The sequence below is a fragment of the Pseudopipra pipra genome, chromosome 10 (genome assembly GCF_036250125.1).
Source record: "Pseudopipra pipra isolate bDixPip1 chromosome 10, bDixPip1.hap1, whole genome shotgun sequence".
Taxonomy (NCBI): domain Eukaryota; kingdom Metazoa; phylum Chordata; class Aves; order Passeriformes; family Pipridae; genus Pseudopipra; species Pseudopipra pipra.
This window is the reverse complement of record NC_087558.1, coordinates 12,402,286-12,417,881: the sequence shown is the minus strand read 5'-3', so window position 1 is coordinate 12,417,881 and position 15,596 is coordinate 12,402,286. Positions and strand designations below refer to the sequence as shown.

The 15,596-nt window shown below is 42.5% G+C and overlaps 1 protein-coding gene across 1 annotated transcript in view; it reads left to right on the top strand.

The window, feature by feature from the left end:
• The window catches only part of ATP13A4 (ATPase 13A4), a 38,886-nt gene extending 30,259 nt beyond the window's left edge, over positions 1 to 8,627 (top strand). Inside the window, exons 24-30 of the mRNA XM_064666263.1 lie at positions 188 to 284; positions 1,014 to 1,086; positions 2,338 to 2,512; positions 2,937 to 3,145; positions 3,256 to 3,344; positions 5,491 to 5,571; positions 6,085 to 8,627. Coding sequence (XP_064522333.1) covers positions 188 to 284; positions 1,014 to 1,086; positions 2,338 to 2,512; positions 2,937 to 3,145; positions 3,256 to 3,344; positions 5,491 to 5,571; positions 6,085 to 6,306 — 946 coding nt within the window. The 3' untranslated portion in view covers positions 6,307 to 8,627. The remainder of the gene's footprint in view (positions 1 to 187; positions 285 to 1,013; positions 1,087 to 2,337; positions 2,513 to 2,936; positions 3,146 to 3,255; positions 3,345 to 5,490; positions 5,572 to 6,084) is intronic.
• The last annotated feature ends 6,969 nt before the right edge of the window (positions 8,628 to 15,596 follow it).

Here is a 15,596-nt window from a genome sequence, read left to right as displayed (position 1 = left end):
ATCAAGCCTGTTTCCTTGCAACAAGATATCTGCAAGTGAAGATTTCACTTTCATTCAGGCCAGATTTTATTTGTTTGGCAGACTTCACTGCTTGTGACACATGCCTTGTTTTTCAGCAGCCCTTTGAGAGGACTAGCAACAGGAGCACCCCTCACCTAACTGCTGTCTTTTATTTGTCTTCACACAGGGAAGGCCGTGCTGCTCTTGTCACTTCCTTCTGCATGTTCAAGTACATGGCACTGTACAGCACAATTCAGTACCTTGGTGTTCTCCTACTTTACTGGGTATGTACTGGGAACATGTTGGCTAGAACTGGATGAGCAACACTCCCTTGTAGGAGAAACAGGGCATAAAAGCCACTATGAAACTAGAGTATGGAGCTTTACCTTTACCTGAGCTGCAGACTTCTGTGGTGTGATCATATGGTCCTCCTGTACTCTCACATGAAAATCAGAAAGATTCTTCCCATTAACTTCAGCCATTCGGCTCAAGATCCAAGCTGGGCAAAAAGAAGGCTGAGATACTGAATGGTGTTTTGGATGAGGGCATATGTCTGTGAAAAGGAAGAATCTGGTGTAAGCCTATGCTGTTGCAATTTATTCAGCATTTAAACCATGAATTAACTTGACAGTAAGCAAATCCCCTGGAGTGCCTTAAATCACTTTTGCATGGCTTCTTCCCAGATGGAGAGAAGGGCTTTGCATTCAGAAGTTACCCAGCAATGAGAAAGCACGTCACTTCAAATAGTCTTCTTTTATATTGCATGGTGTGAACTGGAAGCACAGTTAGTTCAAGCAATGTGCAAAGTGAGAATATTCACTGCAGGCCCAGTGGTGACAAATCTTTCAGCAGGGTGGTGAAATGTGTGGTCCCCTTATCTGCAGAGTAGCATTTCAAAACAAACAGCAGAGCATTAGCTCCATGGATATAGTGTGGCTTTCTGGAGATGATATAAACAAGCCCATGGCAAATGTCTGATTTGTGATATTTTTTCTTTGTGTTCCTCTTTTCAGCAACTAAACTCCTTTGGGAATTACCAATTTTTGTTTCAAGATCTGGCTATTACCACTGTCATTGGCATGACAAGTAAGCCCCTTAGTCATCCTATGTGTTAATGAGAGAATGATCTCAAATATTTTTCACTCCTTGGGAATGCATAATTCTATGTACAGAAAAGAAGAAAAGGGCGACTAGACATCCTGCAGAGTAATCCTCTCTGTAGAGTATAGGATGTTTGGATTAGTAGAAGAGGGATCTTGTTTGAGAAAAGCTCTGAAGTAAGATGGGTAATTCTTAGTGGTGCATTTGCTGAGCATGTAGGTTGTTGCTAACTGGGATGTTATCTCTAGAAGGAGTAAAATCACACTTTATGCAGTGGAAAGTCTATTCAGGCTTTTTCCAGTTGACTTAGGAAGACAGATTAAGGGGATACCTAAGGCTCCATGCCCAAATGAAAAAGTGTAAGGATTTACTGTTTGGAGACCATCTGACCCTTGAAGCTGTGTAGGCAAGAGCCACAAAAGGAAAGAGAGGTGGAAATGGAGAAGAAAGAAATGACAGATGTCAGACATTATAGAGCAGGAAGTTGTAAGCTAAGAATGAGAGTGAACCAGTGTTGAGGCAGAAAGACAATGTTGTTGAGACAGAATAAATGCAGGGAGAGGTTCAGAAGCAGGAATGGCAAGGACAGGGCCATTAAGAGCATACAGCAAAACCACATCCTGGTGTGTTCCATCCTTGCTGGAACACAGACAATAGGAAAAGACTTTGGTTAAATCAAGCCTAAAAGAGTCAGCCACAGTACTGGGTGCCAAAAGCTACATTACTAAGTAGCCCATCTGGAATATTGCATCAATGTATATCATCATGTACAAAGTCTGGATAACTTTGTTAAACCTAAGAAGAGAGGAAAACCTGTTGTGTCAGCTAATGTAGTCTTCCTTCATCTCAAATAACCAGGCACTAGGCATTTAGTCCAGGAGGATGCACAAAACATGGGCAGCAGAAAGCCCCAAGCCACAGGTGACAAGTGACAGAAAGAGAATAGGAGAGCATGAGTATATTTATATCCTTGGTCCTGATAGTAGCAAAATAAAAGAAAAATACAATATTTTATTTTCAAAATATGCCTCATGATAGTCATATACCATTAATTAGCCTTTTCTGTGTCAATATGATTTTGTAAGAAAACAACTCTGTATTTTGTACTTGATGTATTTTGTACAAACTTCATACGTTTTATAATGAATATTATAGAGTGGCCATTGATAACAGTATTATACAGCAGCACTGCTTGTATTTTGGACACACTAGTAAATATTTCTGTGCATGTTTCAGTGAGTTTCACAGGTGCCTACCCAAAGCTGGTTCCATACAGGCCTCCAAGCCAGCTTATCTCACCCCCATTGCTGCTCTCTGTTGTACTTAACATCCTCTTCAGCCTCAGCATGCAGATTTTCGGGTTTGTGGTGGTCCAGGAGCAGCCTTGGTATTCCAAGACTGATATACACCGGTAGGTCGCCTTCTTGGGACTCTTAGTAACACAGGGTTGACCTAGTGGATGATACTATTGATCAGCTTAACTGCAGGCCTGATCAGCAGCTCCAAGCAGACCCTCTGCTCCCCACAGGGTGCAAACATTTTAACCACTGTTGTCTGCAGGTCCCTAAGCTCTCCAGCAATCTGCCACGCAGCACAGTGCATGTGGTGAGAATGCTTCTGCTGAGCACAAAGAGGAGGACTTGATTGCAAGAGAGGCCAGGGTATCTGAGTAGGTTTGAGCTACTGAGCAAGCTGAAACCAGAGGGTGAGATTGGGGGCATTGCCAACAACTGACATCATGGCTGTGAGGGAGGATTCCTGTCAATCATAGTAGAAGTTGGGGGAAATAACCAGAGCAATAATTATTCACTGACCAGTGTGACACTCTTTTTCAGTGCCTGCCTCTCAATGAAGAATCACATGGAGAATTCTTCCTACAGCCTGGGGCTCCATGGGATGGGAGATGGAGCCCATGAACAAACAGACAATGGCTACAAGAGCTATGAAAACACCACAGTGTGGCTGCTGAGCACCATCAACTGCCTCATTGTAGCATTAGTGTTTTCCAAGGGAAAGCCTTTCAGGAAACCCATCTACACAAACTGTAAGTATGGGGAGAGAGGAAGGCATATAATTCAAATCAGGAGGTCAAAGGCAAGAAGCTGAGATTGCTCACAAATCTGTGGCTTTATTTGTTTTTTTTTCTCCCTTCAGATGTGTTCATACTGGTGCTCATAGGGCAGCTGGGCATTTGCCTCTTCTTGATGTTTGCTGATATTGATGATCTCTACTCTAAGATGGATGTGAGTATTGTCCTAAGACAAGGGGGAAAGTTTCTTCCTACTGCCAGTCCCATCATAAGTGCAGTGGGATTGTTTTAACAAATGGCACAGACTTTTCCAGGGATACATGGCACCTCTAAAGAAAAATGAAATTTAAAGAGGTGGATTTTAGATGATGGTATTGTAGAACCTTCTGGATGACTCCAAACTAAGATCTATGCACTGTGACAGCTGGACAGCTACACATGTACTTTTGATTGTTTCAGCACATTGTCTATGCAATAGAAGATGGCATCACTGAGCTTAAAATGCTTGGTGTGTTGGTGGCTTGATAGTTGTGAAGCCAGGACAAGAATGGGGCTAAGCTCTGCAAATTTAAAGTACAGCACCATGTGCTTGTATTTCTCAAGCTGTGCTACTCTGAGCAAAGGTCCTCTTGAAATGAAGATCTACCAGTTGGTGCTCACAGAAGCTCTCATTTCTCAGTCCTGAATCTCTTCAGGTTCCCTATTTCAATCTCAGAGAGCCTGCAGTTTCCCAAAGCATTATTTGGGTTTAGAACAGTGATAGAGAAAGGCTAGTGTGGGCTTTCATGACAATAGACAATCTATCTTGATCCTTGATTAATAAATGCCAATAAGGGCTTGATTTATTTTGTCTGTCAGAATGCAAGCTGGAGTTGTGCAAATCCATCCTAAGGGAAATATGAGGGAAGGACAAGATCTACATCAGCTGTAGGACAGGGCTGTCAGTGGACATGATGATTAGTATGTCAGGACTGGGAGATGTTAACCTCCTCCACTGTGACACTCTCACAGTCTTGCTGCAGGTGTGACAGGAACAGAACAACAAAAGTAACTCACAGCTATTTTTTCTGTACATTTGTAATCAGAGAGATGAAGTGTGGTGGCTTTGAATAACAGGTACTGAACACGGTGCTGCTTCCAGTCCTGTATGTTTGCATGACAGTCAGCAAGTCGATTTAGAAATGGAAGTAATGAAACACGGAGAAAGGAACATAATCAAAGGGTGTGGGCCTCGATTTTAAACGCCAAAAAGCCCAGCAAAAGCTGCCTCACCGTGTAACGATTTCCAGACCAGCGGCTCAGCGGGCAGAGCCAGTTAGAGAATCTGCCACGAGATGGCACTTTAAAGCAAGTCTTAGTCCTGTTGTGGACAGTGGTGGCACAAGATATTGTCAGCACTGCAGCTGTGAGGGGCTAAAATGCTTTTGGGGAGAACTGCAAAACTCCCAGCCCAGGCAGTCTGGAGGGAATACACTGGAATAAACTGGATTTGCTGAGAAGAGAAAAGGGTGGAGTGGCAATAAAAAACTATTCAATAGCCTGGCCTGCAGAAACTGCTGATAAAAATCTTGGATCAGAGCTTCATCTCCAAAAGAAATTGAGCTACAGCCAGAAAGCTGGTGCTTCCAGCTGTGGGAAGCTGGAACTGGATTTGGAGAGGAAATACTCAGACTTTGAACTATTTCTTACGTTAGAAAGGAGGCAGTTAGATTTCTTATTGCAGTTGTATGGTATGGTTTTCTCTGTTTTCTGTACTGCATCATAGGTTTAAAATCATCTTTATCAATAATTCCTGAAGACAAGTAGCAATATTAGCTCATCAGCTAGTGTAGAGTGTACAGCCAGTGTGGAATTCTGGCTTTTCATTACATGAAGCTGATGAAGGGCCCGGAGCACAAGTCGTGTGAGGGGTGGCTGAGGGAACTGGGTTTGTTTAGTCTGAGGAAAAGGAGGCTCAGGGGAAACCTTAATTTTTTCTATAACTACCTGACAGGAGGCTGTAGCAAGGTGGGTGTCACTCTTTTTTTTCCCATGTAACAAGTCATAGAGGGGAAATGGCCTCAGGTTGTGCCAAGGGATGTTTAGACTGTAGATTAAGAAAAAAATCTTAACTGAAAGGGTTACAGACTGGAACAGACTGCTCAGGGAAGTGGCTGAGTCATCATCCCTGGAAATATTTAAAAGAAGTGTAGTTGTGGCACTTAGGGACATGGTAGACTTTACAGTGCCAGGTTAATGATTGGTCTAGATGATCTTAAGGACCTTTTCCAACCTAAATAGTTCTATATTCTATGACACAAGTACCCACCAGTGTCTACTGTGGGCACATGTTACTGAACAGCTCCTGCTTTTTTCCCCAGCTCGTTTGCACCCCTACCACGTGGCGGATCTCCATGGTGATAATGCTTGCAGTCACACTTGCTGTGTCCTTCCTTGTCGAGGTGAGTGTGCCTCCTTGAACAAACTGGTCAGCACTAATTGGAGAGATGAAAGGGTCAGGTCTCGCTCTTCCTCCCTCCTCCTCAGCCCAGTTTTGGCAATACCTAGTAAAACAGAAGTGATTCCTGCTACCTCACCCTTACTCCTCTTCCTCAAAGCCTCTCATCTGGATGATCAGATATAAGGGAATGCAAGGCCAGGTCACCTTTTCTTTCCTCTGGTAAGCGGGATCTATCAGACCCCACCCCAGGCTAGGAAAATATGGGCAGTCTTTGGTGTTTTCTACTCTGATCCTGAAAACTGCCAGAAAGAGCTCATTACAGTTTTCTGATGGAGAGCTCCGGTGAAGCTGGTGTGAGAAGTGGTCAGTAAAAGCCCGTTTAAGGCATGTGGATGAGCAGGGCAGGGTGGGAAACCTAGGTCTCCACTGTTTGCCCTATCTCTGTAGCATGGATGAAAAGCGAAAACTGCCGTCCAGATCCTCTAAAATTTTCCTTTTGCTTTTGCCTTTACAGGAAGCTGTCATTGAGAACAGACCCCTGTGGCTGCTTCTGAAAAAGACCTTCCGGTACCACTCAAAGAGCCACTACAAGAGGCTGCAGCACGTGTTAGAGCAGGACTCAGCCTGGCCACCTCTGAATGAAACCTTCTTCTCAGATTCTGTGACAATAACAGTAGAGGGAAATATGGGAGGCCATAGCAATCCAACATTTGACAGCAGTGAGGACTCACTCTGAAGGAAACTGCAGTGGACGCATGTCCAGGACTGTTGCAGGTGGCTGTAAAAGGACTCTCTGAGAGACTTAAAAAAGAGGCAAGACTGTCTCATCACTGCTTCACCGCTCTAGGACTAATCAGCTCTTGCTCATCTTTAAATTGACTGGAAGTAGAAAAGCTGGTTGCAGTAATATAAAGCCACAACAACATTTCTTCTGTCCCCTTGCCCATGTACAAATTGCTGGCAGCTGCACACTGAATAACTTGCTGAATATTGGCAAAGTGTTCGTGGTTGAAGCACCCCTCTCTTGAACTGCATTATGCAGTCCATACAGCTGGGAGCTGTTCCAGGTGAAAAGTAACTAATTGAGATACCATCACTACTCTGGGGAGATCCCCTTTGAGGAAACAAGTAGAACGTCCTCCTGATAGAGGCTGCTGAACATAGGCAGGTGCTGGGGTTCCTCAGAGGGTTTCAGATACTGTTACCTGGTGTCTGTCTTTCGTTGGAGATTTTAACCCTTCCAGCAATAGTTGGCTTTCAGAGCTGGAAGGAGCTGCAAATAGACAAAGTTTTCTAGAAGCATCCACTCCCAGCACTGTTGTGCTCTTCCCGTGATGGGAACAAAGCAGAGTTCTCTTGGTAGCTCATTGCTACCAGGCAGCCTGTTTGCCCTCTTGGTTTAAGACTTGTGATACTTGCATTTTCTGCAAAGCAGAAATTTGCAGTATTGACCTGCAAAGCAGAATGATTTAATTATTTAACAATTCTTTTTGGAGAGAGGTATTTGTTTGGGATATTCATTTAAAAAACATACACTGAAACATGATAATTGCAAATTGTGATCTCATTCTGAGGGTTTTCAAAAATATGCCACCCTTGTGGTGTGAACTTCCTCTGCTAGGGCAGGTGCTGCACAGCTGGGCTGCCACCAGGCATCAGCTCCTGCTTTACGAGTGCCAAAAGAAACCCACATTGAAGGGGTTATTACCCCCTAGGACCTAAGGCCTGAAATAGAGATGGGGAGCCAGCTAGGTCTCAGAATAATTTTATTAAATTCTGTGGCATGCTTTTAAGTTGAGCCATCTGAGGTTTTGGCTCTGCTTTTCAACCATAATTGCAGATGCAATTCATTCATCAGCTTCTATTCCTCGCCTATGAAATTTTGGTGGTGACTTTTACTCACTCTGCTGTGCTGTGTCTGCTATACATAAATACAACAACACTGCATATTTCTGCAAGTGTTACCTGCTTATGACAAGTTTGACATAAGCAAATGAGTAATACCTGCCTACCTAACACAGTTTACCTAATGGTAAATACCTGCCACGAGAGTATTGACACAAACCAGAAATGTTTCACATTTATTCCTAAAAGTATCTCCAAAGTTTTCAAGAGTTCCCAGTTCACAGCAAAATCCTCTGGAAAGTGAAGGTTAGGTGCTCTATGCTCTCCTTACTCCTTGAGGCACTAAAGAGCAGGTTGGTGGAGTTACTCCTGCCATCCTCTCTTTGGATACAGTAACATTTTCCTTGGAGACAAAATTCAGTGTCCTATTTATGGACTCCGGCACACAACAAATAAGTTGCTGCAATATGACACATATTGCTGTCCAGTAGGACAACTGCAGTAGCATTGCAGACTGGCCATGTAATTTATGTTTATGCCACCACTGACAGTATGAAAGTATAAACTCATGGCAAACCTGTGGCGATTATTGGGTTGACATTATAAAGACCTGCTTGCCTGCTGCTGAAGTATATCCTTACCTGCAACGATACAAAATTCAGATGCTAGATGATGCTTTACCCCTGTCACTCCAACCACCCTAACCATCTCTGACATTTTAACTGCAGTTCTTTTTTAAAGAGATCAATAAGTCAGACTAGCATCTGTGGGACAGGTATGAAGGTTTTTGAAGGCTTTTCCTGGGTGCTTTGGGATGGAGTGACTGATGTTTCGTAGACATAAGCCACGGGGGAAAGCTGGTGAACCTCCTTTTTGGCTATTAGCACACATTCCTAACAGATGGTTGCAGGGAAGAATATGAAGCTAAGAGGGTGCTGCATGCTTAGAAGAGCTAAATATTTCCCTTGTGATGACTGTGTCCCTTCTTGGAGAGCAGTTGTTTCAAAGACTGAATGGCTCTGCTGTTGGCCCTCATTCCTGACAGAACAGTTGTGGACAGGGATATCTTACCTCCTGACTGAACAGTGACATGCCTGGCGTGCTCATGCTTTTTGCAACTTCTAGGACTGACCACAGACACATCATAACTGCCCAGAGAAATTTTATTGGTACAGCTAAGGCACACTCGTTTTGCTTTAATAGCCTTGGTTTAGTAGTCCAAAGGTAGTACAAAGCATCAGAGAAATGCTGCTGCTCCTGGGCTTGCCTGTGGCCTCAACAGCAGTGTAAAGCATGAGTGTGCTCTAGAACAGGGGAAAATACTTGCAAAATTGCTATTTTTAATTGCTTTATTCTCCTATGACATAGACATATGTCATAAATAGGGACACACTGCATAAATAGGGACACACTGCAGGACTGATCTTCCTCTACAGAGGATAGAACAAGTACATCCTGTGGATAAGAGGGGAAACAGTTATGGAAGGTTACTTGCTGAGTTTGCATAGATAAATGCTTCGCATGTATTTCTGCCAGACCATAAGCAGAGGTTTTGCATGCAGGATACCGCCATGTCATCTGTGTTCACATTAGTGGAGTATGGATGCTACATGAATGTCCTTGAAAGGGAAAAGAGCTATGAATGCTGGGACTCTAAGATAGTATATGTCTGAACTTTCAGTGGAGTATGTTCGAAACCCTACAAAACATGTGAAAAGCTCCAGGGCTCCTGAAATTCATTGGATTTGATGTTGCCAGGCTTTCAGTGCCCTCTGGAGATGGTTTTGAAGAGAACTCCAGTGTTGCACTCTGAAAAGTTTACTTAATTTGAACCTTGCATTTCTATCCAAGGCTGAAACTTCCTGCTTGAAATAATAATGGTGGTGCCTGGAGGCAGACTGGTCCTCATAAGCTTGTGGTGTTTCAGTCCAGATACAGATTCAGTGTCTGAAGGCTGGCACACTGATTCAGTGTCTGTCTTTTGTCCTAGTGAATGTTGAAGAATGTATTAAATTTTCGTGGAGGAACCAAATTTATCACATGAATAATTCATTTCAGTCCCAATGTTTATGCAGAATGCACTTCCAGTGGTTATTCTGGTTCCACCAGCTCTACAGAAAAGTCTGTCACTTCTTCAGACAAGTCAAGTGGGGGGAAAATCTCTCAAAAAACTTCATCTAATTCTTTTGTTGTTAGTTAGGTACCACAATAACCAAAATTATGTTCTCAGATATCAGCAGGTCTTGTGGTCTATTTTAACATAACACATTAAAGTGAGTGATAACTGGTTTTATAAGGCAGACCCAATGCAGAGTAGCTAAAAGTATGGAAGTACAAGGAAATTAAGCTGTCATTTTAGCAATAGTGTAAGCCTGATTACTGCTGGCTTCATAGACCATTAGTTTTTCTTTACAATTCTTCTTTTCCCAAATAAATATCATATTCATAGTGACTTTCTTAAATCACAAAGTTTTAAAGACTTTTATGTTAATTCAGTATTCCTCCCCACCTCCTGCTCCCTGCTTTCTCCCCACTCCCCCTTTCTCCATCTCCCCCCCACATTTTTTGATACTCTCTCCTGAGAAGGAATAATTTAGAGATCTTCTAAAGGTCAGCTCTGTTAGATGACTGTGCTGAGAAATCACATGACTTATGATCCCTCAAGCCGGACTTTCGGTTTCCAGAATAGTTGCTGCCTAAAGGAATTGGTTAGCAGCAGCTTCTAATTATAAGCTGCCAAGTTCAGAGGTTATTGACACTCTAAAACAGCCATGGAAAAGCCTTGGAATAGAAAACCAGCCCTTTAAATGGGTTCTTAAGGCTCCTGGATGCTGTAATGGAATGTTGCCACACACATGTCAGTCTCTCCTTACATGTGTTATGTCCGTCCCCCGACATGTGTTCCAGTCAAGTTTGCAGATTTTAAACCCCTTTTGTGTGTTCTAAGTCTTCACCCTCACGCTGTTCCTGAGCCAAGGCTACATTCAATATGCCCGTTGATCATTTCTGTTGGCTTAACTGTGTATGCCCAGAGATGGGTGAATCTGCTGTGCAGCCTGCCAGCCCCCCGTCCTGAACTCTGCCAGCAATTCCACCTGTCACAGACACAAATAGTTATTTATATATTCTTCCTGGTTATTTTTTAATTGCTGTGTATTCTGCCATATTACTACAGATGTATTTCTATAGAAGAGTTAAGACTCATACCTGGGGGTCTTGACATTCCAAGAATTAAAGAAGACTGAATACTGATACCTGGGGTTTGTAGGACTTTATGAAGGGGTACTTTATCAGTGAGTCTGCCTCCTACTGTAGTTTCAGGAGGATTTAGTCCTCTTGAGGTTTGCCAAGTAACAGGTCTTGGCAGCAAAATGATCCTCATTCAGCTAGATGACCTTCCTGGTACTTCCAGTTGACATTGCAGAATGTTCATGCTGAGAAGTTGGAAAACATTTCCTTGATTTCTGAACTTGCTTTAAAAATACCCAGTGAAGGCAAAAATCACACGGAGAAAGGATATAAGAGGGGAAAGAAAGAGAAACTATGTGAATGAAAGTAGAGATGGGAAGGAGTGATAGGAGTCTGGCAGGCAACAGTTTAGTCTCCCAGGTCTGGATATTAGATATCGTGTTCTTCTGTACTGTTAAAATGTAAAAGTAAAAATAAACTGAGGATAAGAGTTAGAAGTCAGCACTGAGAACTGCAGTTCCTGCAGATAGTGTGATGTGATAGAGGTGGTGGTGAGGGTGAAGGGGTGGCAGCTCTGAGGTTCGCTGACCTCTTTGTCATAATCCCATGCTCCTTCAGAGCCAGGCACAGTTCACATTGCTTCCAAACTCACTGCTAAAATCATTGTTCCTGCACTAAATTACTGGAAAAGGGCAAGATTCAGCCCTTTGAAAGGTTCCTTGACAAGGTGAAGTGCTGTCCAGGAACATTTATATCTCTGCCTCTCACTGCTCATGGAAAGGGCTTCGTGAATAACTGGGACTTTTGCCAGCACAGGTGTGGTGGCTGCACATCACGTTTTTGTATCTCTAACATCTGTAGGATGACTAGCACTCCCATGCTGAACTAGTGCTCAGAGATGCAAGTGTACCTTTGTACTCAGAGTGTTCATGTCAATCATTTTGCAATTGCAATTTTTAAATCAGGATAAAGCATTCTCTCTAATGGCCTTGCAATGACAATTGACTTCATCTCAGGATATTTAATTGTGTGAATTAGATGGCAATAACTGACAAAGCACAGACACCCAGCTAAATTAGAATTTCTGTATTTATTCTTGCAATGGCATTTTTGTAATGTTAGTCTTCATAACTTGGTTGTCCTGTTGATGTTCTCCAAGTGAGGGGAAAATTGTTGAGCACAGATAAGCCCTGTATTAAGGGACTGCAAATAGCAATGCCGCACTTAAGGGAGCTGACTGTGGCATGAAACAGGAACTGCCTTTTGAAGGTCCAGGAAGATATAGTGGCGTGAATTGGAATAAAACAGAAAATTAGGTCTTTGTTCCCACAGCAGCTTGTTCTACATTAACTCAATGAACTCACATCCTGACTTCTAACAAGTGATGTGAAACCTCACTGGACAACTCAGTGAAGTTCAGTTTCTGTGCTGTTAGTGTGACCACTGAATTGTAACCTCCTGCTTCACTTGAGTACTGGTGTCTCAACACTGCAATTGCTTTCCCATCCACAGCAGCCAACCAAGCTGCACAACCACTCTGAGGAGCATAACAAAGTTCAGGTTACCATCTGCACCAAGAGCAAGAGTGAGTCATCTGCATCTCATTTTCCTCACCAGTCTGTAGAATGAAATAACATGTTGAAATGTATCTGGAATTGCACAGCAAAGGAAGAATGGAGCAGAGGGAGGTGAGGTGGCTGGGCAGCAAAAAGTGCAGGCACAGCCTGTATGGTGTAGTAATGATGCATCTGTATCTGCAGCATCTGTAATGATACAGGTGAACCCAGTAATTAGTGTTAAAAGTCAAGAACAGCTTGGATTTCACTAACGAGCAACTAGATAACAACTCTGGCCTTCTGAGACCTGCTTCCCGGCTCTGCAATAGGCTGCTTCCACAGGCTTGTCAAGAAGCTTGTGAGTGATTTTTAAGGTGTCTAGACATATGACTCTCATCGAGGTATGTGCTTTCTTTGCCAGTCTCAGTCCCTTGCCCATAAAATAGGGGTTACAGCTACTTTTGCCCCCCAAAAGACACTGAGATGAGCAATTGCTAGGGTGATGGGAGATGTAAAGGCCTTGCATAGGTTTTCTTGGTCGGAGTGTTTTATGGACACTAGGCAAATGAAACTGAAGACAACCACTTGGAGAGAGATGCTTAAAGGGCTGATCTTTGTGCTGTTGTTTTTCAGCCAGTATTATTTCTAAGGAGCACTGGTTTCAAATAATGCAGCGTAGAAGATCAGTGATGTTGTGTGTGCCTTGAAACTTAATTTGACTACCCAAGACGTGTGCACAAGTAAAGGTAATTTTTTTTTCTTTATAGTTCTACAGGTCGCAAAAATCTGGAATATTTTTGCTTAGTCCCTGGAGAAGTGTTTCTTTTAGATGGAAAAAAGTTCTCTCTCCTCTGTGATGCTGTCCTGATTGATGTAAGCTGCTTTGTAAATGAAGGGATGCTCCCAGGTGCAGCACTGGACTTGGACACGGCAAGGTCCTATGCAGGTTCCTTGACAGGGAGATGTCTCTATCTGTTCTGATAGCAAGTTGTTCACTATTTATTAGAGTAGTTTGCAGCAGGAGGTAGAAAAACTGTGGGTTGAATAATTCACAGTTGTCTTGGGCTTTTGAACACTGCCATTGTGTAATGTGCATTTCTTATCCACATTAAAAACAAGTAGGATTAATGTATTGTCAACAGTAGAAAGCAAAAATACTCAGATACACTGAATATGTATTTTTTTTATTTTTTGGATTCTGATCTTGCATCATTTGAGTTCAAGCAGGCAGTGTATGAGCATAGAAGTCAGTGTTAGCCCTAAACATCAAGCCACTGCAAGGCATGATCTTGGTTCAGGGACAAAATTTGACCCAAGTTCCTCATACTTAATGTTCAGAGAAACATACCATAGCATGGATGGGAGGAGACATGAGAAGGAAAGGGGCTGCTCTTCTCGCTGCTATGTCCTGGAGGGGTTCTGGTTCTCTACATTTAACTATCTTGTCATCTTTTCTCCTTCAACCTTTTGCTCAAGAGAGACATTTGGTGTGTTTGGGGAGGCAGAGTGCAATGGGTGTCCCTGCTTCCTGCTCACCTCCTTCCCTCTGGGGAAGGCACCTGGCCACTGCTGTGGCAGGGGTAGCCACAGAGGTCACTGCTAATTCAAGGCAAACAGAAGTCAGCAGCATCCTGAGTGCTCTTAATTACCCTGAGGGGGTTAGGAGAATGTGTACAGGGATTTTCAATTATGTAATTCTCAGCACAGTTCAATAAATATTCTTAACCTAGTCAATAAACCTTTCATCATGTAAATGTTAGGATAATGCTCCTTCTGTTGGAATTAAGCTTTGCTGACTTAGGTGCTCATCAAATCTCACCTATGTTCTGTAAATGATGTGAAGAAAAATCCATGATCAGAGCTACAACACTCATATGTCTTTAGGGACTCCTTCAAACCCCATCAGGCTACATCTCAGTTCCAAGCCTAAAGATCCTGGAAATCCTAAAGGAATAACATCTATGTAAACATTAAAGTTGACTACATTCAGAATTATACTATTTAATTCATATTACTGTAATACAAAAAGAGACTTCAGCTCTGCACTGCATGTGGTGCCAAGCTCAAAATATTAATCTTTTGCAGATACCAGGACAAGTCATACACCCCATATCAACCCCCAGGTTTCATTAGTAGTTGTTAATACATCAGATACTTCAGCACCACAGAGATAATCATGCCATAATGAATGAAAGAAGAAATTCATTGCAAGAGGAGAAGAATCACATTCCCAATACCTCCTCAAAGGACAGAGAGAAAATTACTATCTGATGCAAATTAATGAGATGAAATTAATGAGTATCAACAAATAAAATACTCCTCCAGTGGGACCAACCACAGATACGTAGTAAAATGTCTTCTTGGCCCTCCTCCAGTGCTTCAGGGAGGCCCCACCAAATAGGTGCATGTTGAAGAGGCTTGGAGCCCACCAAAAGGCAGGCAGCTCACAGCAGTGCCAGAGTGATTTCCACCAAGGTACCCTTACAGGCAGTGTCTGCTCAAATAAGCAGCAGAACAGACCTGGATGTATATGACAGAATAAGTTCATGTAATTAAAAAAAAAAACCTCTGTAAGGTATAACAATGTAAAGCTCTTTTTATAGATGTGTCCAATGTGCACCCTGCTGGGAATATGCTGCTGATTTGCCAAAAATGCGAGGAGGAACCATTGCTGTCTGCATGCATGTCATTAGCCTATTTGCATAATTACTCTTTCTTAAATGTTCACATTTTTAAATGTATTATAACCCTAACTGTCAGCTAAGCTGGATGCTGTAAGGCGGTGACAGTAAAGGAATTTAATTCTACTTACAAAATATCCTATTGTATGTTTAATAAGATATAAATGTTTGTTGGTTTTAAGTGATGCTTAGCAATTTCACGGTGTCTCTCAAGTATTAATTAATTAATTAATAAGCCAATTATAATCAGGCTGAGAACAAGGTATAATGTGCTAGAAACAGAGCAGTCTTTGAAGGACCAGAGGGACAACAGGTCCTGGATTCATTGTGCTTTATAATAGGGCTGCTCGCTTCCAGATTCATTTTATGTGCCTGTGTTGGTAACAGGGGATGCTACTGGTGATCAAAGGTAAATAAATCTGTTTAAAGTCTTCTTAACATGCCAGACTAAATGGTAATGGGCTGTGCTGTGGTCTGGCAGACATATCTTGTCAGCCATCATCTTCTTAGAGGGGAATATGTGAGAGTGTGTGTGTGTGTATCTGTGAGTGAGAAGAGAGGACTCTGATAAATAACTTTCATGATGAAATGATAGAGTCTTCGCCCAGCCCAGCCTCACATGTGTTCAGTCTGTACTGCAGTGCCAACAAAGGAATAAACCTGAAGGTTGAGATGAAAGAGAAAAGAAAGAAAAAGAAAGAAGTTTCTTTCACAGAAAGAAACTGGGGCATGAATCTGTGAGGGACACTCTCCAG